Below are 26,325 nucleotides of genomic sequence, written 5' to 3' on the forward strand. Positions count from 1 at the left end.
ATTCATGCTTTGTTCAAGTTGGTGGTCACTTTCCGATTAGTAGACATATTTTAAAATCCTCAAACTCTTACAGAAAATTTTGACTTTGCTGTTGTAGCAGACAACTCAGTAAATGGTTTTATTCAATCTCCAAAGGACATATATGCCATCAGAACTTGTTAACCAAAGTTCAAAACAAAAGATCTCTTAGCCACATTTGTATTATTTTATTTCTCATTGCTCTTCCCCTTTTTCTCCAACCTGTCTTAATTTTCAACGTTTTCTTCTCTTTAACCTTGTGACTTCTCTGTACCTTCTATTCTTATCTCAAGTTTGAGTTTGGATATGGACAGGGAAATGGAAAAGTTCCCTATAATGTTCATAATTCCTTTCTCTCCTTTGGACCCCAAGGTCAAGGACGAAAACAGATCTTGACATTTTGGGGTTTTTTGTTCACTGCCATGATCTATTCCCTTCACTCTCAAATTCACACTGAGGCTCCATAGGTTTTGCTAGTCCCAGCATATGTTTGTTCTGAACTGCTTGAGCATACTTCATGATTCCAGTCTTTGTAGCTTTTGGTAGTTAGAATATTTTTTTCTTGTTACTGTAATTAAAAGATGCCTTCTCATGTTGTGAAGTCCATTGAGTTATATGTCTAGTTTGATACTAAGGAATGACATTTATGAGTCTTTTCAGCACATTGGGATATGTAGCATCCTATAGCTAGTGCTTTAGGAGACTTTGCCATCCAGTACTTTCCTAATAATTGAAAAATCCTTGAGAGACAGGAATGAAATATAATTCATTAAGTGACTTTTGTGAAAACAGAAAGATTTCCATTTCTCCTTTGCTTATATAGCCTGTTGTGATTCTTGTGTTTCCCTCGACTCCTTCCAGCAGCCTTTAAGAACTTCCTGACAATGCTGTGCTATGCATTAAGGTCATGCAAGTTTTCATAAATAAAAGCTTTTGAATCTGCATTCCTGCCACCTAATGACTGGCAGTACATGCTGTGCCTTGCTGTAATTGTGTTGATTCAGCACTGTGGGAGCTTTCTGTTTTCCTTTGAAAACTATTTTATTATGAGGAAAAGCTTCAGAAATAAGAACTGTAGATACCTTCTGAATTTAATATCCTTAGAGTTGCTTCTCTTTTTAATGCTTATATAGGTGAAAGATATGATCCTGAACCCAAATCAAAATGGGATGAGGAGTGGGATAAAAACAAAAGTGCTTTTCCATTCAGTGATAAATTAGGTGAACTGAGTGATAAAATTGGAAGCACAATTGATGACACCATCAGCAAGTTCCGGAGGAAAGATAGAGAAGACTCTCCAGAAAGATGCAGGTATTAACACTTTGTATTCTGGGTCACTTGGAGAGGGTGCTAAAGTTATGCAGCTGGTTTTGTTTTTGTTTTGTTTTGGGTGTTATCATTATTTGAGGTTCATCTTTTTCCCCCTAATATATTTAAGTTTTAGGTACCCAGAAAAATTGTGCATAAAGTACAAAGTTGCCATATTAACATACATAAAATTTCTACTATTATTAACATTTCATATTAATATGGTTCATTTATTAACAATTGATAACCAATATTGATAAATTGTTAACTCTGTTGTTTGCATTAGGTTCACTGTGTTGTACAGTTGACAAATGTATAATATCCACCATTATAGAACCATATAGAATAGTTACCCTGCCCTAAAAATGCCCTATGCAAAAATATGGAATGATTTATGAATTTGCATGTCATCCTTGCACATGGGTCATGCTAACCTTCTCTGTATTATTCCAGTACTAGTATGTTTGTTGCTGATGACTGGCTGTGCAGCTGTTTTTAAAATTCAAGGTCAAACATTATTTGAAATTTGTATTAACACACTTTCCATATTGTCTGTGTCCATTTATTTCTAAAGTTATCACATTTCCTGTATGTTTTTATTGAGGCTATTTATTGGAATTACTTTTTTGCCAATAAGAACTTTCAGAGCTTATTTTTCATTTGGGCATCAGATTATCCAGAAATCTAAGATATTGCTGAGGGAAAACAAAGTTTATTATATTAAATTTAAAACTAGGGTTTGAAATTTGACTCCTCCTGTGACATTTCATTATGATTCTGTGCCAGTGTGTACCAGAAAAAAAATTCCAAATGGATTTTTGGACTAAATGTTTTTGAGTATAGACCTATATTTTCACAAACTACATTTTCTAATAGTAGGGCATTTTTATTTAGATTTATATAGAGCAATACTTGGAATAGCATTAATTTTTTTTCTACTTACCAATATAGCTATAATCTAGTTTTCCTTCTAGTTAAAAGAGCAATGTATGTTGAGCACTTCACTTGCAAAGCAGGTTTTATAAGATTTTTTAATCATTTGTATTTCTAATAGGCTAAAGAAAGGGTTTTTACCTTTACTGTATAGAAGTAAAACCTGAGTCCATTAAGGCTGTGTGGAACTTGCTTAAAATAACAATTAGTGATGGAAGCCTTCAAGTGACTTCTTATAACTAAGTACTATCTCTTTTTTTCCTTAAAACATATTAATAGTTCAGATTTAGGGGTCATCAAAAGAGGAAATATAATTTTGAAACTAGGGATTTTTAAATATTTGTTTAGTGTTTCCATATATATTAAGTCCCTGGAATACCTGTCTTTTTCATCACTGTTTCTAGAATATGATCTTTGAAGAGCTAGAATTTATTTTTAGTGCTTTGAATATGTATATCTATTTTATAACTACATTTCTAGCTCTTTAATACTGAAATAGTTACATATGGTAATAAATACTAAACTTTGGGAAACGGTGCCTACTTCAAATATTCTGTGCAATTTTTCTCTCATTAATGTTCTTGTGGCCTGTGTGTTTACATTTTTATTTTGGTTTAGAAAACACAGAGGCCATATATTCTATTGCTATTTCCTGAAGAAGTGTGGGAATCAGGTAGATAAGGTGGTTAGACATCAATGTATTCTGGTGTTAGTACTTTCCTTTGCCCTTCCATTCCCACATTCTTAGTTTTTCTTTCTGGGCTTTTGTCGTCTTATTCTTGTTTTTTTCTTTTTCTACCTTGATTTTTTTTCTATGTTGACTCTAAGACAGGATCTGCTAGAGTTCCTAACTCTTTTATATAGAGTATCCAAGTTTAAGAGTGAAAATACAGTGTGTATTTTTTATCATAGTAATTAAAGGGTACACCAGGGACTTTACATCTTGGAGTATTTGTAAGGAAAAGAGTAGATTTTTGGACAAAGTTGCATGTTACTCTGGCATATTACTAGAATTTCAAACTTCTTGGTTCATTATTAAATTCAGGAATTTTTGAACATAGATCAGATCTGAGGCTTCCATTTCATTGTGTGCTAGTCAGGTGTATGTTATCAAATTGTAAAAAAATTACCTTGTATTGAAATAAAATTGGACCTCAGAAAGGTATGAAATTTCTGTTTTACTTACAGGACTGATGATGGGGATCTTTAGGTCATTTGTGCTGAGAAATTATATAGTAAGTGATAAGTAAGTGATAAACACTTACTCAGGATTTGTAGATTCCCTAAAATGCTTATAGATAAAAAAAAAAAAATGCATTTAATCCCTTTGCTGTGTGTAGGAAGCCATTCTTCTTGATCCTTGATTTATACAGATTTGAAATGAAACCATTCAAATGTGTTTATATTTAAGTAGAAATTGTGTTAGATTAGTCTGAGTTAAATTACATTTAGTAATAATAGTCATAGTTTTAAAGAGAATTTTCAGTATTTTATTTCAGGGTATTTTAAAATTAATATTTATAAACCACCTACTCTAAAATTAATATAGGTAATGGAGTATACTATAGATAATTTCTCTCTGTGTTCTACTTGCACCAAAGAAAACCACAAAAGCCCCAATGCTTTATTACTGAAAAATGGACTAGCACTGGCATTTTTTAATTCATGGCATATGAAAAACTCAGGTTCTTTTTACTCATTTTGTATTTTTTCTTCTACACGGTTAAAAAAATCTTTTTGAATGTGCCTGAAAAAACATTTCAAAACATTGTAAATATTTGTTTTAAAGATTGGTTTTCTGTGAAGCAATGTATTTGATCTGCTGATATTATAGTAAAAAAGAGCACAGTTGTTGTAAAGTATATTACCTTATATTTCTCTGCATTTATAGATTAGTGTTTAATCACTTTAATTTAAATATGATAATATTTAAAACATATCCATAGAAGTTGAGCCAAACCGGTTTCGGCAAAATTGAAATATTTTCTTATGTATTGCATTAGTATATGAGAGTCAATGACAGAATTAAGTTATATAAATGGAACTATAGTCCCACACAATCCATTTCAAAAAAATGGTCATCAAATGCAGATGTTGGAACTCCTAGGGTCTCCTCTTTTGATTTTGATACGATAATCTGTTAATTTTTAATTAAGATTTAAATCTATAATAAATAAGCACTTCATTTATTTCAGACATTTTTTGTTTGTACACATTTATGTAAATACATTTTTATAGCAGTGTTTTAGACTTATCTAGGGAATTGGTTGGGTTCCCACTTTCCCTCCCCAACACACACATGTCATTATTCATATAGCTTAGATAATATTCTGTTGATCCCTGTCAAATAGTCAAAGTATGGAATTTTAGAGTTACTATATTTGAAATTCTCTAGCTCAAGTCACCGAGGACTCCATTTAAAAATAATCCCTAGTCTTATTATTTTGCTTTATTTTTAATATCTTTTAGCGATAGTGATGAGGAAAAGAAAGCAAGAAGAGGCAGATCTCCCAAAGGTGAATTCAAAGATGAAGAGGAGACTGTGACGACAAAGCATATCCATATCACACAAGCCACAGAGACCACCACAACCAGGCACAAGCGCACAGCAAATCCTTCCAAAACCATTGATCTTGGAGCGGCAGCACATTACACAGGGGACAAAGCAAGTCCAGATCAGAATGCTTCAACTCATACGCCTCAGTCTTCAGTGAAGGTGGGAATGGCACGAATTTACACATTATACACAGTTTTATTTTTATAAATTACTTTTAGAATTACTGCATTAGTAGGCTTAGGCATTTCCAGGCAATCATATTAATTATAGATCATTTGGCATGTATTACTCAGAGTCATTCATTAATAATAAGAAATCTCTTGGGGGAAAGAAATCTGTCTAATTCCTGAATGAATGTCTGCACTTTTTATGAAAGTAGAAATGACACTCTTGGTTCATTTGGGAAAGGTTGTGAATCAGAATATAGTACATCTGTTTCCGTCTAATTACACCTCTGGTTACCAAGTACAACGAGATTCACTAAAGAAAACCTGGGAATATTTGGAAGTTGTAAGAAAGGGCAAAAGAGGACCAAGTAGATGTATAGGGGAAATGGTGTCATTTAATACAGAGATGGCGCCTTTAAATGGGAAGCTTATTTATTTGGTGGACACTACTGATCCATAGTAGCTCTGACTCTTGTACCTTCCTCATTTATTTTTCATTCACTACAGAAATGGATGTTCACCTACTAGATACCTGGTCACAGCTAGTCCTTTATTTTATTTATTTATTTTTATTTTGGGGGAGCCTTCCGGTAAAAACCGGAAGACCTGCTGGACAAATTAAAAAAAGAGCTGTAAGCACTCACAGCTAGTCTTTTAGACAGAAATCTGCCAAAGAGGGAGATTTATCTCAAAAAAGCTAAATTGTTTTGTCACTCCCCCTACCAGTGTTTGCTCATCTTGTATCTTTGCATCAGAAGTAGCTAAAAACTAGGGGAAGCATTTTTCTAATGCATCCTGCAAATAGTAGATGACTAAAATAAAGCTTGTCCTACTTATTGTCAAGAACAAGTACTATGTATGCCCTAGCCGGTTTGGCTTAGTGGATAGAGCTTCGGCCTGCAGACCAAAGAGTCCCAGGTTCTATTCTGGTCAGGGGCATGTACCTTGGTTGCAGGCTCCTCTCCAGGCCTGGGTCCTGGTCAGGGCTCATGCAGTAGGCAACCAATCAATGTGTTTCTCTCACATCAATGTTTCTTTCCCTCTCTCTTCTACTCTCCCTAAAAGTCAATGGAAAAAATATCCTCGGGTGAGGATTAAAAAAACAAAAAGAACAAGTACTATGTCAACTTTTGCCAAATACCTTCTAGTATATAATTTCACTTATATTTGCTCTTTTCAAGTTTTGATGAAAACCTCAGAATTACAACTCAACTTTAGTTGTTGTTAAAGAGGGGAAATGGCTGTTACTTCTTTCTGGTCTTAGATTTCCCCTGTTGTGGATATAGTTATTTTACTGATGGTGGCAGTACAGGATCTAGTAAATAGTTAAAACCCAAATACATGATGGTTATTATGTGGAGAATTCATTTAAGGTTGCATGAAGAAAATTATCCCAACTGCATAGTTTCTAAACAATAAATCAAGATTTTTATATTTTGTAGGATTTTAAATATCAATTTGTAGTACAGTCTGAATATGTCACTCTGCCATAAATATTTTATATTTTTTATTTTGTTTTTACTACAAAAAAAAGTTCAGAAGGTCAGAGTTCTTGAAAAGTTTCTCAACTATTGCAAAGCTCTTTCAATCTCAAGGCCTTTTTGAACCATGATACAATATTTTAATCTTCAAAGCTCAAATTAACAAGCCTAGGAACTCACAGTGTTTCCCGATTGCCTAGCAATTCTGTTCTCATGTAGTGTGTATGTATTGAATGTATAGCATAGGCTTCATAGTGCTTGGCACTATGGGGAAGAGAAAAATCATATTACAACTCCAGCCCCAATATTTAGTTTGAGAACTAAATATGAAATAATTAATGTCAAGGTATACCAAATAAAATAGAATTGTACTGACTTACATAGTATGCAAACAATAAGTGTTGCTAAAGTTCACAGAATCATAGAATTTTAGAGCTTGATAGAATGTTGGCCTGTAATCCAGTGGATCTCAGACATTCTGAAGCATTGGAATTATCAAGGGAGCTTTGTAAGACTGTACAGGCCAAGATTCCAACCTGGGCAGTATGACTCAATATATTGAGTTGAGGCTGGGCATATGTACTTCTTAATGCTTCTCATGATTCTGTTACATAGCATTAAATTGAGTAGAAAGTATATGTTCCAGAGTGAAATGTAATAAGAAACAATGAGTTAGGGAAAAGAGGAATGTGGATGTTACAGAAACTATCTCTCCATAAGGATTTCTGTGTCACATCTGTTTTTTCAAGAAAACTAAATCTACCCCTAGTAAGATAATTACAGGTATTTGTGTCTAAGTTGGAAATTAGAGTACAGCAGATTCAGAAAATATAATAAAAATTAGTTTCCTAAGCTTATTAATTGTCTGTGTATTTTCAGACTTCAATGCCTAGTAGCAAGTCATCCGGTGACCTTGTTGATCTGTTTGATGGCCCCAGCCAATCAACAGGTAAGCTTCCACATTGGCTTTTTATTTTTTAGAAACCTTGGTTTAAGAGAAGTTTTTTAAAATGTCAAATAAAAGGTGGAATGAAAAATAAATTTTTTTGTTGTGGATTTATTTTTAATATGAAATTAGTGAGCCTTGAGCATTATTTGGGGGGAATTGTCTAGTTGCCTGAAATAAGGAAGAAGGGTGCTTAAATATTTTATCAATAATTTAGTATTTCCTTGATGTCTTTACCACTGACTATTTGGGGTCCTTTGCTTTCTTCATAAGCAAAATGTACTGCTCTGCTTGTGTTACTATCTTGTGCTGAATCTTCTGGCTCTCAGTATCAGCCATGCCTAGAGTTCATTCATTTATTCAACAAGTATTTGTTGAACCAGACACAGGTCTGGGTGCTGGAGGAATATAATGCTTAGTAAAACAGAGTTCTTGCCTTCTTGGGAAGGTCAAGTGGTGGAAATGCAGTAATTGTTAATCAAGAGTCACAAGTAGTTACTTAGTTACAAACATGCTTAAAGAAAATTGAGATTTTATATTGCATTCAGTGATTATAGAGTTCTAATAAACTTAAACTCCTGTGCAACAAGTCAGACAGCTTAAGAAATAAAATTTCTCTTTAAAAACAATTTTCCCCAACCTGTTTAAATTTCATTTCACATTAAATTGTAGATGGCAAGATTGGTATATAAGTAATGTGCAAAAATAAGTTTATTGTTCCTAGTAATGATTTTCTAAAACTGGATTAAAATTTACATTAGTGTCTAAGTGGAAGTCGGATGGAAGTCACTTCATTAATAGTGTAGTACATATAATTCATATAAAGTCTCCTGTGATTTTCTTCTTCTCCTTGCCTACTATCATAAAAGTCTTGGACTGGGAATGAACTCATAGTGTGTCTGGTTCCACCTAGTTTCTGAAATTCTTTAATTCCCATTCTTTTTTTTCTGTAACTATAAAATGTTTTTAAAATTATCCTTTAAACTCTATTGAACTGTCATGCATAAGGTTACAAACAACTGCATTAGTTTTCTTAACAGTTTATGTGCTTTTTGTATGTTTAAGATTTTAACTGTAGTATATTAACTGGCAGCTGGCATGAAGTCCTATAATAAAGACATAGTATCATAGAATATCAACTATTTTGGACTTCATGGCATGAAATATTAAAGAGCCCCTTTCATGCATTTGTGGAAAGTTTTAATGGAGCAGTCAGAGAAGAAATAACTAAGAAGGTCAGATGAGTGGATGTAACTTTTTCCCTCCGTGATTGCTTTGAACAGAGAGAATTATTAAATACAAACATGCTTGCTTTGCTTGACAAGAACACTTTGTGTGGTTTTTCTTCTCCAGTGCAAACAGTAGATTGATTAATTAAATGGAAATAGCAATTAATATTAATATAGTAATTGACACAAATGAAATCTGGAAGGTTTAGCTTAATATTCTCTTAAAAACACACACACAATTGCATGTGGGAAGTCATCTCCTATTTGAAACAGTATGTTTAACCAGTTTGTGCAGACTTTCCCAATCAATACATAAATTTTGTTACCTAAAATATCTATCTATTTTAGTAATATATTTGAAATTGAATTCAGCAGTGAAAAAATTGGACATTAAATCTTTAGCACCTACGTACACATGAGGAAGTCTAAGAATCTACCATGTTAGCATTGCTATTTGGTATGCATTGGGTGTCATTTACCAGATGTACCTATGCTTATAATGTTATTATCATGCACATAAAATGGACACAAACTATAAACCTAAGCAGATATGGCATCTGTACTGCTCACCAGGTAAATCTCCTCTGAGAAAATGTTTAGATTTTCTCTTTTTATATGTTATATCCTTATTGTTAACAACTTCAAAAATATCCGTGTGGTAAAATCATTGTAGGATATTTACCAGGTTTAAAAATATACATGTGAAACCCATTCATCAAGATTTACTTGAGCCCAGTCAGTGTTGCTCAGTGGTTAGGTGTCGACCTATGAACCAGGAAGTCATGGTTCAATTCCTGGTCAGGGCACATGCCTGGGTTTTAGGCTCAATCCCCAGTAGGGAGCATGCAGGAGGCATCCGATCAGTGATTTTTCTCTCATCATTAATGTTTCTATCTCTCTCCCTCTCCCTTCCTCTCTGAAATCAATAAAAATGTTTAAAAAAAATTTTTTTTTTGAAAGATTTACTTGAGACTATCTTGATAAATGTCCCACTGTGGTGATATTCTTTTAAGATCTGTATTCAAATAATATTTTGGTGGCTTTTATATACAGGACATTTCTAAGTAAACATTTTAAAATGAATAATATTTTAAAGTTTTTAGAAAATAAGCCAATTAGAAATAGAACACCCAAAACCATTCCATTTCATTTTTTAAGTATATCTCACTTTAAAAGTTCATGTTGTCTTCTTTGTCCCTTTGTTATTAAGGAATTTAGGTCATCGTTAACATACAATTAAATAAGTTATTTCTAGTACAATAAATGGTGTTGAAGACAAAATACACCATAGTTGATAGACATTACATGTCTTGCATATGTTTTGATTTCTTTTTTTTTAAGTTAACTTTTTTTAAAGATTAAAGTATATCAAATCAAAATGTTCATTACATTTACATTTGAACCTATTACCTGTATCTAATAATCTCTAAAGTTTGTTGAGGATATTTACATAAATATGAACCGCGTTATTACAGCCTTAATACATCAATTTATATATTAGAGTTTCCTGGAAGTTGTCTCTAGTTTAAGCCAAATTTACAAAAGTAAAAAATTTTAATATATTCTCTTTTCACTATAAAAGTAATGCTAGAAATTTCACTAGAAATTTGATGGAAAACAAGTGATTGACCATAGAGTTAACTATTAATTTTATTGAATACTCTTTTTAAAATACATTTTCTATATATATAGTCAATATATCTTAGCATTTATTGTGTGGCAAATCTTTTGTCCATTTTTTTAATTGGGGTGTTTATTCTTATGTGGTTTTTTAAAGAATTTCTTAAATTTATTGTATTTACATTTTTTGTCATTTTAAAATTTTTTGTGTTAGAATTCTTTATGCAGAAGTTTGTTTTCCTAATGCAATCTACATTAAATTTTTTTGTTGAAGGAAATTTCATTTGTAGTTCAGCTATATTTTTCCTGTTCTCACAGTATTGCTTTGGAAAATACATGTTCCCAGCTGGTGACTGTAAATAACCTCCTTGCTACTCTGAAAAGGCAGATGGAAATGGTTCATTTATAATGACAGCTCTCATGTGGGAATCTTGAAGGATAGCTCTTGGTGTGAAATTTAGCAGTCTTCCACATGCAGCATTTTTTGATAGACTCTTGGATTTAAATTCCCTTAGATAGAAGTTATCTGGGGAAATGCTTAAGTATAGAAAATTTCTGTTGAATTTAAGGCATTGGTATGAATAACATCATGCATATAGGTATGGATGGTCCCTTCTAGGAGAAGACTTTTCCTAAATAAGATAAAGAGATTTTTAAATTTTAAGGTGATTTTCAGAATTGAAGATCAGATTGTGTAAAAACACAAGTAGAATCATAATTTCTGGAACTTCAGAAAATAAAAGATAAATTCTTTTCGAGGAACGGTGGCTTCTGTCTGTAAAATAGTTAAGTATGTATGTTTCCATTCTTTTAAAAATTTTTTTTATTTACTGATTTTAGAGAAAGGAAGGGAGGGAGAGAGGAAAAAATATCAATTTCTTGTTCCACATATGTATGCATTCATCGGTTGGTTTTTATATGTGCCCTGACCAGGGATGGAACCCACAACCTTGGCATATTGGTACGACTCTGTAATCAGTTTAGCTACCCAGAATGTCTCCATTCTTCACTCCCAGTGTTCTTAAATTAGTCATGTTGAAATCAAATTCCTTTATAGTATGGATGGAGAAGAGTAATATTTGCTAGAGGTATGCTATAAACATAGGATAGTTTTAATTTAGGTGTTAGAAGGTAGAACAGTAGAATAACCAAGGTAGGTAATTATCTAAAATATTACATTCAGGATATGACAAAAATAAATATCTTACCCAATTTGAAGTTGTAATTTACAGTACTCAGTGCTTTTATCTGCAACATGAATTTTTTTTGTAGCCCAGACTGAATAGGATTTAAAGATTCCTCACTTGTTTGGCATAATAAATTACATACTGATGCTTATTCACTGCTTGGATGAAGCAAATTAAAATAATCCCCAATTTTCAAATCCCTTAATGTTATAGTAAATGATTAACTATCCTTTTGTTACCTAACAGTAAGTATACTTTGATCAATATTTTGAAGATGAAGGAACATTACAGAAGACAACTTATGAATATTAAGCAGCAACTGTTTGCAACATTCATTTCCCTGCTATTTTTTTATTAATATATGTGCCTGTTTAAGTAGTTTAAAAATATAGGTCATTGAGCTTTTGTGCCCCTTGTCACATTTTATAACGACGTATGTACCTATAAAGAGAAAAACAAGTCACTGTGATATCCTTTGGACAAAGCAAAAGTAGATGTATGAGCTATAGTGTTGATAGAATTAGAGAACCTTGGCCTTGGTGGGATGGGAGTTAGTTTATGCTGAGTGAGGATATATGTGAATATGTGCATCTGTAATAAGATGAAAGAATGAAGAATTAGTTATGCCTGCTGATAGTTGACTTCAATAAATGTGCATTAAAAAGAAATAATAAACACACGTGTATCCGAAATTGATTTGTTCCTTTTATTACTGCTAGCCATTTATTAAGAAGGGGAGATGGTTCTAGTTTAATTAACCCAGTTGAGTGTAGCAGATGGGGCAGAATGTCTTGCAGCGATAAGACAATTCAGAAATGGCACCAGATGTTGGAAGCTGTCCCTGGTGGTGTTTGAGTGCAGCCCAGATGTTCCAGTCCCACCTGGCTAGTTTCTAAGCACTGCAGGCTAAGCGTCTGTGATGTAACCTGTATAATGTTCGCATAACACTAAAAGCACCATAATTGAACTGCCGCTCTAAACTTCTAAGTTTGTGACTCTTAAGAGGTGAAATCTTTAAGGACAAACAAAAATAAGGACAACTATTTAAGGTTTTAGATCTTTTGGCTATTGCTATTTAAGTGATAATTGGAGAGAAATGGGATATTAAAATTTAATGTTACTGTTCAAATTGTAGATAAAAGTAAATATTCTTACCCAAGTAGTGTTTACAAGTAGTGTCTCATTGTATGAGAATGTGATGTTATGCACAGAGATTGATTTGGGTCTCACCCCTTTAAAAACACCAGTTTAGCAGTAGCAAAAAGCAGTTACTTTTTCATGTAATAAAAATGCAAATATTTGCTTGCTCATGAACTAAACAAAGTTTTTTTCCCTAACTTTTATTTTTTTAAATTTCAAACCTACATAAAATTTGCCATATTTTCTTTCTCTCCTTAGTTCTTTTGTTGTTGCTTTATTGTGTTCCATGCAAGGGAAAATTGCAAACATCATGACATTTTGCCCCTAAAATATTTCAGCACATATCTTCTTACAACAAGGGAATTCTCCTTTTTAATCACAATATAATTATCATATTTGGGAAATTTAACATTAAAACAGTATTAGTATCTGTGTTAGTATATACAGACCATATTCAAATTTCCCTGGTTTCTCAATTATGTCATTTCAGGATAGCCCTTTTTTAAAAATGCAGAGTCCAATCAAGGATCATGCATTTCATTTACTTGTCATGTTTCTTTAGGCTCCTTTAATTTAGCGCAGTCCCAGTCCTTTTTGTCTTTTATGATGTTGACATTTTTTGAAGTCTTAAGAGTTGTTTTACAGAATGTCCTCAATTTGTATTTGTATTTGATTCATTCATCATTAGATTCAGATTTAATATTTTTAGCAGGAATTTTCTACATGCGTGATGATCGCCTTTTCAGTTCCTTACAGTAATGAGCCCATGAATACTATTTTGTCTCATTATTAAGTTTGATCACATCAGTTGTTATCCATCCAACTTCTCCATTGTAATAGTAGCTTCACCCCTTGGTATTTACTAAATAATCAGTGGGGTGGTATTTTGAGATTATGTGACTATCGTATTTCCCAGCAACATTTTACCCAGGTTTTAGCATCTATAGAAGATTCTTATAAATACCACAGTTGGCTGGATAAACTGCATGCCCACATTATGTTCATGAAATATAAGCGAGAAGGGTCAATTATCCTACTAGACACAGAACTGAGGAAAGTAAGAGTCTGTGGTAGCTTAAAGAGAACATGGTGACATGAAAACCTAGATCAACAAACTAGTGTTTATGATGGGTCTGGGCCCTCTAATAGTGGGTATATTTTAAGTGTGGCGCTAAAATGGCTTCCTGAAATTACTATCAATTGTTCTGTGGTTCTAACAGTTTAACTTTTTCCTCATACTAAATTTCTAGGAGCATCAGCTGATTTATTTGGTGGATTTGCTGACTTTGGCTCAGCTGCTGCATCAGGCAATTTCCCTTCCCAAGGTATGATCCGATTTGATTGGCCAGAAATCTAGAGTCCGTGAAAAGGTTATGAAAACAAAACAACTCTCTCCCTCCCACATTAGCTTCTTTTTGGCATTTCTTTTCCTGTTATATTTCTAATTCCTAGTGAATTTATTCAATGGTATATTATTGGGCCAATGTCTTAATTGTGCCAAAGGAATTAATTTGCTTACAAACCATTCAGGTATACCTAAATAAAATTGTTTTTATTCATAAATAACTCCTTTTCAGATTTTTTTATTTGGGGGCAGGGGTAGGAAGTGTGAATAAGGATAAATCTCATTTTAGCAGCAAGGGTATTGTGCTTTATGTTTAGCGTATAATTTTCATGAATGAAATTCAGGGACCTTAGATTTGGGCAGACTATCTTACTAAAATTCATTTCTTTATAATCTGGATATCTTAAGAGCAAAGAGCATTTCTATGAAAGATAATTGAACTTCATTTTGACAAATCCTTAAATCAGGGGTCCTCAAACTTTTTAAATAGGGGGCCAGTTCACTGTCCCTCAGACCATTGGAGGGCCGGACTATAGTTTAAAAAAAAACTATGAACAAATTCCTATGCACACAACAGCGGCAAAAACACCCAGCGGGCCAGATAAATGTTTTCGGCGGGCCGCATGTGGCCCGCGGGCCGTAGTTTGAGGACCCCTGCCTTAAATAGTGAGCAATTGGATATCAGGAAAAATTTCCTTATTGCATGTTAGGTCAAAAGTAAAAAAATGCCCTAGACTTACTGTGGTGACCATTTCACAGTATATACAAATACTGAATCATTATGTTGTATACTTAAAAATGTTATATAAGCATGAGTTGCAATTTTAGAAAGTTGGAGGCTCAAAGGCTTTCCCAAAGTTAAACGGTTACCACAGTATATGGCAGAGGTAAAAAGATAAAAATATTAATTAAAAAGGGAAAAAAGACCTTAATCCTTGATGTTTAAGCCTGTTCTTCTAGGGCATTGGCTTTTTTGTTTTTGTTTTGCCTTTTTAAAAACTGAAATATAATTGACATAAATATTTTAGCTATAAAAATCTTAATCCTTAGGTGAGGCAGGGAGGAAAGATGTAATTTAACTGAATTAGTCTTATTACTCATTTCTAGTAGAGTTATCTTTTGTTATAATAAGTGGGTTAAAATTTGTATTTAGTAATGTCTGGTTTAGGTTTGTAAGGATTTAGGAAGAAAGAGCCATAGTTTTAATGTGGTTTGGGGTTATTGACAGCCTACTTGTGTAAATTTCAGGTATTTCCCAGAAAGCAGAATTATGGAGTAATTTAACTGCTTCTTTTAGAAGTGTGGGTATGCCTTCTCAGGGTTCATATCTTGCTTTAGGCAAATCAAAGTGGAAGATAAACATTGCCCTAATTTTACAGACTGCCTGTGTAATTCTCAAGTTCTTATATATATAAAGTTGCCTACTATGCAAATAATTCAAATATATTACTGTTACTAAGTGATACATCTCTTCATCTGTATGAATGTGATTAATATAACTTGATCACCATTACGCAAGGGGCTGAAATGGTTGCAACAATGATTAATCATTTCTGAACAATATATGCCCCACTAGAAACATCTTCCTCCCATGATTAATCATCTCAGATAAAGTTTTCAGATGGGGCAACACATTTTGCCCCAGTTTCTGTTCTATTTCTGTTTTATATATCAAGCAAATAGAAAATCAGCATAAAGTATACTTTATCCAAGTCTTACTTAAGTTAGTTTTAATTGTTTAATATATAGAATTAATAGTAAACCCTTAATTCAGTCTCTTGTAAAGAAGATCAGAGACATGTTTTAGTAAAACCCTGATATAATGAATATTAGCCCAGTTCTTGTATTGAATTGTTGGTAGAGCTTAGGGTTTCTAAGTGAATTACTTTCTTTTGAGGTGCTTACCTTTTAATATGATAATCCTCTTCCTCCTATATAATAAAAAAGGGTAATATGCAAATAGACCAATGGCAGAACAACCAATTAAAGCATAATATGCTAATGATATGCTAAAGCTGCTCAACCGTTAGCTATGACGTGCACTGACCACCAGGGGGCGCGTGCAGAACATGGTGGGCATGGACTGCTGCGGGATGGTGGAGCAGGTGAGGAGGGGTGTCAGACCAAGGTGGGGTGCCAGTGGCTGTCATGGGGCGAACCTCTGGTGGTTACTGAAGATTCTTGGCTCCCGTGCGCCACGGCCCCGCTCACACCCACTGCTAGCACTGGCCCTTATTGCTTAGTTCCATCAGTGGGTGTGAGTGGCGGCTGCTGGCCCCAATTGCCCCTGAGGGCTTCTCCACCTCCCACTGCTCCTAAGGGGCGATCGGGGCAGTAGCTCCTACTTGCACCCACTGCCAGAGCTGGCTCTAATTGCTCCATGCCGTCAGCGGGTGCAAGTAGGGCCGGCGCCATCAGCACGTGGGAATTGCGGCGGCGGGAGCAGGGCTGCTGGCAGACAGGGGACCAGGGGCCAGCAGGAGGAGCCGGGCAGGGGTGCAGAGGATGGGGGGTAGGCTAGGGAGCCTACTCATGCACGAATTTCATGTACTGGGCCTCTAGTAAAGAATATAATATTAAAGACTGAATGTTGTTCTCTTGATATTTAGCCTAATAAGACACAGTATTGCAGTGATTGGGTTACCTTTTCACCTAAACAATGTATTTCCAAGTTGTAAGTGAACATGGAGTACAAAGAGATGACGTTAATTAACTTAGAAATACAAACTATTTGCTTTCAGATGACAGTTTATATGTCGCTTTTTTAAATTTGTTGTTCCATTTATTGATGCATTCATTGGTTGATTCTGGGTTCTGTTTTGTTTTTAGCTTTCTTCACTTTGCTTTTTCAACTTCCATGAATTCATATTTATCTATTTGTCCCTTTCTTAAAGAAAGATTTATTTACTTAGACGTTTGTGTAACCTGGTTGAAAACTTTTTAAAGTATTGCTTGTTTTTATATTCATTGTGTTCAAAATAGTTAATATTATGTATGAAGAATTTATAAATCTTGACTTACACTTTTATATGGCATACCTGAAGGAAAGAGTATGATATCTTAGCTCTTCCCTGTCTTTTCACAATTAATCCAAAGTAAATAAAACAAACCTCTTATTTAATCTTCACAACTTAGGGTTGTGTTTGTTTGTTTAAGTGAGGCACAGAGAAGTTTAAGTAGCTTGCTCAGGGTTTCACAGCTAGTAAGATACAAAATCCATATTTTTAAACACCAGTCTTTTAACTTACAAAGTTTTATATTGTTGAATGCATTAAATCTTAAACTTGTAGTTATACTTTGAAGTGTAGTGACAGTTACCTTTCTTTTTTAAAATATTAGCAAGAGTTTCCCTCTGAAGACAATAAGCCACATTTTATTTAAATAAATAGATTTTACAGTTCTATTTGAAGCAAGCAGTGTACTGAGGTGATACATATATTATGGCTACCTACAGCCCTTGTATTATCAGTGGAGCATAGCTAAATGGGTGAGAACTTCTTACAGAAGTTTACTAACCCTACTCTTAATTTTATTGTTTTTTTCTCTCCATGCTTTTTTGCTTTTGTCTCATAAATTTAATCTCATGAATTTGGGTTTTATTTACATGAGATGGTATAAATTGTAGTTTGATTTTTCTTTAACTTTTCTAAATAATGAATTAATGAAATGAGTGTCTGTTTGCATAAAGATTCTGGATCTCCCAGCAAAAAGTTTAGCCAGTTTACAGGTTTTTCTTGCTTTTTGGGGTCTCAGGCTAGTTCATTAAAGACTGAATGTTGTTCAGCTGAATGATGTTTAGCTGAAACCATATTTAATATTGCAAACTCAGGTGGAAGGGAAGTTGTGACTATACTTTCTACTAGAGGCCCCGTGCACTGGTGGGGTCCCTTAGCCTGGCCTGTACCCTCTCGCAATCCAGGACCCCTCGGGGGATGTCGGACTCCCGGTTTCAGCTCAATCCCCGCAAGCCAAGCCGAGGGACCCCACTGGTGCACAAATTCGTGCACTGGGCCTCTACTATGCATATAAGATCTTTGGTTAATCTCTTCCCGCCCTCCCCACTTCCCTCTGAGATTTACCAGTCTGTTCCATGTTTCCATACCTGTGCATTGAACGTCTGCCCCCTAGTGGTCAGTGCGCATCATAGCTAACAGTCGAATGGTCAAACAGTCACTTAGGCTTTTATATATATAGATGTGTCATCGCTGACCTGCTAAGAGATAGATTTTACTTCATAGGAGTTTTCTCTTTTTCTTTGTTACCTGGTTAACACTCATGGAACATTCATGAGAAAGAATAATGTCCAGATGGAGGTGGTACCTGCAGATGTTAATTTGGATGGACACAGATCATCTCTAATTTGTTTCAGTTTGTAGATTGTTATATTTGTACTGTGCACTTCAGAAAGTTTCTTACCCTTATCATTCTCTCTTTCTCAGTAACTACAAGTGGGAATGGAGAGTTTGGTGATTGGAGTGCCTTCAACCAAGCCCCATCAGGCCCTGTTGCTTCCAGTGGTGAGCTCTTTGGCAGTGCCTCACAGCAAGCTGTAGAACTTGTCAGTGGCTCACAACCAGCTTTAGGTCCATCTCCAGCTGCCTCAAATTCTTCGGATCTATTTGATCTTATGGGCTCATCCCAGGCAACCATGACATCTTCTCAGAGTATGAATTTCTCTATGATGAGCACTAATACCGTAGGGCTGGGTTTGCCCATGTCAAGATCACAGGTGAGTTGTCTGCCTCCCTTGGAAATTGTGATTCATAATCTTTGAGATGCTCTAACTAATTTAATAGATCAGCATAAAACAAAAATGAGCAAGTAATGTATAGATAGCTTTTGCACATTGCATTTATCTTACACACACTTTTCCCTGGTATAGTCATTTTGAGTTCTAGAGGGCAAGCCTTCTCAATCATCTGTAGTCCATGCAAAGCCAAGCATGGTGCCTAGCACAGTGATGGCACTTGCTAAAAATTTATTGAATTAATTTTAAAAATTGTATTTAATAGTTTTGAAAAAATGTTTTTAAGGAGAAGGAATAGAGAACTAGCATACCTCATAAATATTGCAGGCTTGGTTCCACACCACCACAATAAAGCAAGTATCACAATAAAGCAAGTCACATGAATTTTGTCTTTCCAGTGCACTTAAAATTTGTTTGTGCTATATTGTAGTCTATTAAGTGTGTAATACCTTAGTATCTAAATATATACCTTAATTTAAAAATTCTTAATTGCTAAAAAATGCTAACCATTGCCTGAGCCTTCATTCAACAAGTCGTAATCTTTTTGTTGACAGAAGGTCTCTGCAAAGTGCAATAAAAAGAGGTATACCTGTATTGGCTTCACCCATGGCCAACATTCACTCAGTAAAATCTCTGGTCGTGTTCTTCAGGTGTCACTTATTGGTTGAAAACAATCATTGCTAATAAAGAAAATCATTCCCTAAAAGGATCACTGTTGTTCCATGTTCTGGGCCTGCTCTACATTATGTAATGTTTATATAGGCTCTTCTTTTAACTCTCATTTTCATTAAGGAAAATTAAAATTGGGAGTTTTTTAATTCACTTACCTAATACTAACTTAGAATTTGGACAAGTGTAAGGTTGGAATATATATATATGTCTTAAGTTGTACCAAGAACTTAGTATTTTTGATTGAACCTATTCAGAATATTTGTGTATGATGTTAATTATTCTTTGTTGTTGTTGTTGTTGTTGTTGTTAATGCTCACCCAAGGATATTTTTTCTGTTGGTTTTTAAAGAAAGTGGAAGGGAGGGGGAGAGGTAGAGAGAGAAACATCAAAGTGAGAGGGACACATAGATAGGTTGCCTTCTGCATGCACCTGCTGGGGATTGAACCTGCAACCCAGGTATATGCCCTTGACCAGGAATCTAACCTGTGACCTTTAGGTCCGAGGGCCAATGCTCTTAACCACTGAGTAACACTGGCTAGGGCTAATTATTCATTTTAATGTGTGGATTCTCCTCTTTTGGGTGTTAGGATGAAGGAAGAGAAGAAAGAAGCAAAAGGTGACTGCTCTTTATAACAGAAATTAGATCTAACATTAAGAAAATGGACATGAAAGCCACACTAATACCATTAAATTGAACTATGCACCACTGAACAAGCCCAAGCCAGTTTATTTTTGAGTTTCTTTTTTATGATATAAGCATAAAGCCAATCTTCTTATTTGCAACTTTAGTTGTAGCTGTGTTGTGATTCTTTCCAGTGGTACATTTTAAATTATACTTCCTATTGCTATTCCTTTCCCTTTTTCTGTTCTTTTCACAGTTATCCTTAGTAACTACCAGACAACTTTGCTTCTCTCTCCCAAACTTCTTCTTTCTCCTGAATTGGTCCACAAATATCAAGCTCCACTAGTGTTGTTCACTTTAGTCAATGGACATGGATATGGAGCAGGGAAATATCAGTCAGGATATATGAAATATAATTTGGTGTTTTGATTGTTTTGCTTTTTATAACATGAGAAATCATATCCTGAATTCCATTTTGTAAGAATAAATATTCTACTTGTACTATTATATTTCCTTAAAGCTATACTAACCTGGGATGGTGGCTTTTAGACTTTGGGTAATGGGAAGATAATTATTAGTGTAAATATGTTGTCTGTTTCCACCCCAAACATGATTTGGACTTTTGGGGAAGTTAGTGATTCAGGGTATTGAAGACAGTATAGAACATTTGTGGTTCTTTTTAGTGTCAAGAGTTTATTACAAAGTTTCATATATATTTGGAGTTACTGTGCTCAAACTGCCATCTGTTAATCTTTATAGAGTGGATGCTTAATTTTTAGAGCATTTTTCTATTTTCCAGCCTTTGCAAAATGTTAGCACAGTGCTGCAGAAGCCTAATCCTCTCTATAATCAGAATACAGATATGGTCCAGAAGTCCGTCAGCAAAACCCTGCCCTCTACTTGGTCTGACCCCAGTGTAAACATCAGCCTAGACAACTTGCTACCTGGTATGCAGCCTTCCAAACCCCAGCAGCCATCGCTCAATACAATGATTCAACAACAGAGTAAGTTGCCCCAAGACTTCCCATTTCTTTGTGTACATGGAATCTTTTGCCTTGATGCCAGGATTGCTTCAAGCCATGAATAACAGACTGTGTGTTCACTTGAGATTATTTTCAAATAATACTTGTTATCCCTCCTGACACATTGAATTACTTTGTATTCTGCTCTTGACATGATAAAACTTACTGTATTGTGAGTGTTGGGGGCCTTATCACTAAAATAAAAATAGTTGTGGTAGAAAATTGTTTTAGTATAGGCAAATATAACAAGGATACAAAAATCATCTGCAGTCCATAATCCATGGATAATCACCATTAATTCATACTTTTTCCCATCTTTTCTGACTATGCAGAGGTGGGCAAAAGTAGGTTTACAGTTTGTATGGAAAAAACATGAAGGTTGTGATTATAATGATACAAGAATAAACTGTGTTTTGCATACTCATAACTGTAAACCTACTTTTGACCACCCCTGTATTTTTATTATTTTTATTTTTTTTATATATTTTATTGATTTTTTACAGAGAGGAAGGGAGAGAGATAGAGAGTTAGAAACATCGATGAGAGAGAAACACCGATCAGCCGCCTCCTGCACATCTCCCACTGGGGATGTGCCCGCAACCCAGGTACATGCCCTTGACCGGAATCGAACCTGGGACCTTTCAGTCCGCAGGCCGACGCTCTATCCACTGAGCCAAACCGGTTTTGGCAACCCCTGTATTTTTAATACTTGAGATCATTCTGTCTATATTTTGTTTCTTGCAGTTCTCATTCAACATAATTAACATTTTTTTCTGTATTGAATATTAAGAAAAATATTTTTTAGATCTTTATAGTTATCATATCAGTGTACAGTTCCTCTGTTGGTTATTTCAATTGTTTCCAGCTTTTTGCTATTAAAAGAACTCCATAATTTTGTTTGTATAATTATTTGTGCTTATGATTTTTTTTACTTAATATAATATTCTAAAAATACAGTGAGTCACAGGATTTAAACTTTTTTGTGGTTTTTGATACACAGTAGCTCCTGACAACTTGTTTGGTTGGATTCCACAATAGATTTTGTGGAAATGATTTTAAAGTGCCTTCTGTTTTCCCCCAGGCCACTCTTACTGTTTCCACATCTTTGGGATACCAAAGCTAACAGCCACTGAATATTTCTCAAGAGCAAACAATGCAAGTTAATTGACTTCTCTTGTAAAATCACTAAAAGAATTTTATTGTGGCTTAAAGATAATGATGGTTAGGAAGATTGCATTATTTTTCTGCTCTATGAATCTAAGAATTCAGTGTGATAAATTTCTTTTGTCTCTTTTATTCTGGTAGATATGCAGCAACCTATGAATGTGATGACCCAAAGTTTTGGAGCTGTGAACCTCAGTTCTCCATCAAACATGCTTCCTGTCCGGCCCCAAACTAGCCCTTTGATGGGGGGACCCATGCCTATGAGCATGCCCAATGTGATGACTGGCACCATGGGAATGGCCCCTCTTGGAAATACTCCGATGATTAGCCCGAGCATGATGGGCATGAACATGAACATAGGGATGTCAACTGCTGGGATGGGACTGACGGGCACAGTGGGAATGGGCATGCCCAACTTAGCCATGACTTCTGGAACTGTGCAACCCAAGCAAGATGCCTTTGCAAATTTCGCCAACTTTAGCAAATAAGAGATTGTAAAGGAGCAGATTGAATGAAGGATTTTTAGTGGTGCAGATAGGTGATGTTGGGATGGAAAATGCTAATCAATTCCCCTCTTATCAGTTAATTAAAATAAACCTATGTAAAGAACCAAAAAGGGTGTTTTATAATAGTGAAATATCTAGTATTTCAAATTGCCAGGCAAGGGCAGTTCAGATGAGGCAGTCAAACTATTTTCCCAGTGAGAATTGACCAATGGGGTAGTGAGACCACTGAAAAAAAGCCTTGATAAATTGAAGAGCCCATTTTAACATCATAATTTGCGGGAGGACTGCAATAGGGCTGAATAAATATGTTTGAATCTCTAATTTTATACTTTTCTTTTCCTGAGGAACTTGATTTTTCTGTCCCTGAATCACCTTATCATAATTGGATCTGTTCCTTTTACTACCACTCTTGAGCCCATATATTAAATCATTAAAGTTGGATGATCAGTTTTTTATAAAAAAATATATTTTTATCCAAAAAAGGCATACATATGTGATTATGGCTAAATCAAAGGTAACTGGAATGTATATACTTTTGCTAATGTTCCAGGAACACTGCTAGTATACTATCCAAATTTTTATTGTAACAAAACCTCTTTAAGTAATTGGTGATAGCTATGGGAATTTTCCCATATCTTCTGCTATAATTATCCTGTGCAGAACTAGGAAAAATATTTTTTTCAGGACTGCTCTATTGTTTCCTTTAAAAGAAAAGAAAAAAAAACCACCTCCAGTATTTTTGTTTGTTTTAGCAGTCATTATTTACAATTTGCAGTGGTTAACTTGGCAAGGCTACCTTCCGTGTTTGTCCCTGTAGCCACCATTTATCAGCAACAGTCAAAAGAGAAAAATATTTATTTTTATTTTTTTGGTCTCTTCAAAAAATTGGAAAGATAAAAATCCACTAAGACCTTAAGTTAAATATAAATGTTAGAACTCAGCAATGTCAACTTTTAGGTTTTATACAGTATTTGTTTTGTTTTGGTTTCAAAGTGTGTATAATAAGACATTAGCAATGTGGTTCCAATAGAGAGAGGTTAAATATATATAATTAAAGGAGACCTGTAGCAGTCAAAAGATTTTATTGATTTAATGTCAAATAAAGGAAATTAATTAAAATGTTTTTGTTTTCCTGCTGTAATTCTGCATTAAGCTCACATGAGAAATCATGATTCCAGAGTTTGGAATGCAAAACTGTTTCACCCTCAAACTTGGGAATATTTTTAAAAATAAATACTATAATATAGGTATCAAATTATTACCTCCCACTTTGTGTTGAAATTTTTTTTATTGATAAAACTTTGTTTCCATTGTATTCATAATGTTCTGTTATACATAACATTAAAATGTTCATTAAAATCAATGTCGAACTGCTTTTTCATTCATTCTGTTAGACATTTGAGACTTGGGGAAGTATAATTTGGGCAAAGTAATTTTTATAAATAATTTAAAATTATTTAATGACTTCTCTATTTTTCTTATCAAACTCTACTGTTAGAAATTTAAAATGAAGCAGCAAAGCTACCCTGACCTGCTCCATTCTTGCTAATGTTCCATCTACAACATTTCTAATTAAGCAGAAATTCATGTACTTCTGCTAAGTAGTAATGAAAAGTGATTCATTTGTTGAATAAGAGATGAGAGAGAGTGTAATTAGGTGACTGTGGTTTTTAATCTTTCAACAATTTAGTGTGTTTAGATTAGTTTCAAAGAATAGGAGCTTTCAAGTGTTATTCAGAGCATTCAAGCCAGGCTCTGGTGGCAGTATGGAGAATATCTTCACTGATAATTAAAACTCATAATCTTAAATGAATTTTCTATAAATTGAGAGTTATAGCATCACCTTTATATGGTTCTTGGAGGAAATAAATATTTTGTTTCTAAACTTCTGTGTTTAAAATTTTTTTCCTAATAAAATTAAGATTTATTTCTAAAGCATTTTCTGTACTATGCCTTCTTCCTATGTTGTGTCTATGGACAGAAGTAAGCTCCCATCTCAAGTTATTATTGCACCTCAACATACAGTTTGATATTTTACCAGAATGTTTTGTTTTAGAGCCCACGAAAGAGAAAACATAAGACTTGCCTCACTGACGGTCCATCCAATTTAATGATTCATCTCTGAAGGGGTTACTAAGTGATACTTCAAAGAAAAGTTCTAATACTCCCAAATCATTTGGATTTGGCAAGAAAGTACTTTTCTTTAATAATCTATTGGTCTCCCTTTTGCCCATCCTATACCCCTTTTCCTTTTCAGCAGCTTCTCTGTTGTACCTATTTTTCATTCTAATATTTTGAAGGGTGGAGGGTGAAATAGTTACAGTTCTAGCAATTTACATATAAGGAGTTCTCACTGCCACTCCAGATTCATTTTTCACTGATGCAATCTTCAGGTATTTTAAATGTTTCCTTTATTATTTAATATAAACTGCCTGAAGGATACCCATAATACTATTGGTTTGGGGGTAGTCACTAATAAGTTGAGACCTATAATTATATTTGGAGGGAAGGGGTTAATAATTTTTTCTCAAATATTTATGAAGCTGTCCTGTGGTAAATAGGCTTCTGAAATAAACTGTCTTTGTGTTTCAGCTCTCCTGGGAGACAGCACTGCAGTGTGGAAAGAGCTGGGACTTGGAAGCAGGCAGTCTAATCCCCTTTCAACCACTCACTGTCTGGTGACACCTGATCAATTTACCTGACTTCTTTGGGCACTGATGCATTTTTTTTTTTATGAATCTGGAAGTGTTGTATAATTAATTTAAATGATGAGTGAAATCTACCAGCACTGACATACATACGCTTTAAATGTTTCTCTGCCTCCCATTTATTTATTTACTTATTTATATTTATATTTTTTTAAAATATATTTTTATTGATTTCAGAGAGGAAGGGAAAGGGAGAGAGAGATTGAAACAATGATGAGAGAATCATTGATTGGCTGCCTCCTGCACACCCCCTACTGGAGATTGGGCCCGCAACCCAGGCATGTGCCCTTGACCAGCATCAAACCCGAGACCCTTTATTCCCCAGGCCAACGATCTATCCACTAAGCCAAACTGACCAAGGCTGTCTCCCATTTTTTAATCTAAACACACTTCCATATCAAAAACTTTGTGTGTGCCAGTCCCTGAACTAAAAACTTCATGTGCATGTCATTTAATCTACACAGCAAACCCCAAATTCATATTCCTGTTTTATTCATAAAAGCAGTGTTTAGTGAAGAAAGCCTGAGAGACTGTTCTGCTAAGTTGATTTCTAATTGAGGATTTTCCTATACGCCTGAATTATTGTAAATGAGCTGTTTTGTGAACGTATTGACTCACTTCTACTTAGCGCATTGGTGCAGATGTAAGGGAGAGAACTATGAAAGTGAGCTCCTAATGTGAGATTTGCCACCCAAATAACCCTCAGAATGGTCTCAATTTTTAGAAGCAGTAGAGAGCTCAATGTTTCTAGTGACTTTTGTTAACTAAGATGTTGCTGTTCTTCTAATACCCAGATAAGCAATCAGATATAAAGACCTGACAAAAATATCTATCCAAGAAAGGATTTCTGGCTTACTTTGAACTCATTATGACCTTAATTCTGTGTCTTCCTTCTTTAATACTGGCAGCATCAGTAGCATCTTTACCCTGTGCTGCTTATGAGGGGTTTGGGG

General features: G+C 34.5%; 1 protein-coding gene and 2 non-coding genes across 5 annotated transcripts in view; 1 reads left to right on the forward strand and 2 right to left on the reverse strand.

The window, feature by feature from the left end:
- CLINT1 (clathrin interactor 1) overlaps nt 1–24,027 on the forward strand; it is a 54,617-nt gene extending 30,590 nt beyond the window's left edge. Inside the window, exons 6-12 of one of the 3 annotated variants that reach the window (XM_070414510.1) lie at nt 1,152–1,329; nt 4,729–4,975; nt 7,344–7,413; nt 13,837–13,911; nt 18,371–18,660; nt 20,772–20,976; nt 22,300–24,027. In XM_070414510.1, the coding sequence (XP_070270611.1) occupies nt 1,152–1,329; nt 4,729–4,975; nt 7,344–7,413; nt 13,837–13,911; nt 18,371–18,660; nt 20,772–20,976; nt 22,300–22,646 (1,412 nt within the window). In that variant the 3' untranslated portion in view covers nt 22,647–24,027. The remainder of the gene's footprint in view (nt 1–1,151; nt 1,330–4,728; nt 4,976–7,343; nt 7,414–13,836; nt 13,912–18,370; nt 18,661–20,771; nt 20,977–22,299) is intronic. The other 2 variants (XM_070414511.1, XM_070414512.1) reach the window with 2 other exon arrangements.
- On the reverse strand, nt 1,703–1,806 carry LOC139011838 (U6 spliceosomal RNA). Its single transcript, XR_011471667.1, has one exon. It is a non-coding gene; the product is annotated as a U6 spliceosomal RNA (small nuclear RNA).
- Nucleotides 5,562–5,625, reverse strand: LOC139011873 (U7 small nuclear RNA). Its single transcript, XR_011471689.1, has one exon. It is a non-coding gene; the product is annotated as a U7 small nuclear RNA (small nuclear RNA).
- Nucleotides 24,028–26,325: the final 2,298 nt, after the last annotated feature.

The sequence above is a fragment of the Myotis yumanensis genome, unplaced genomic scaffold (genome assembly GCF_028538775.1).
Source record: "Myotis yumanensis isolate MYYU_CA2020_CCGP unplaced genomic scaffold, mMyoYum1.0.hap1 SCAF_5, whole genome shotgun sequence".
Classification (NCBI taxonomy): Eukaryota; Metazoa; Chordata; class Mammalia; order Chiroptera; family Vespertilionidae; genus Myotis; species Myotis yumanensis.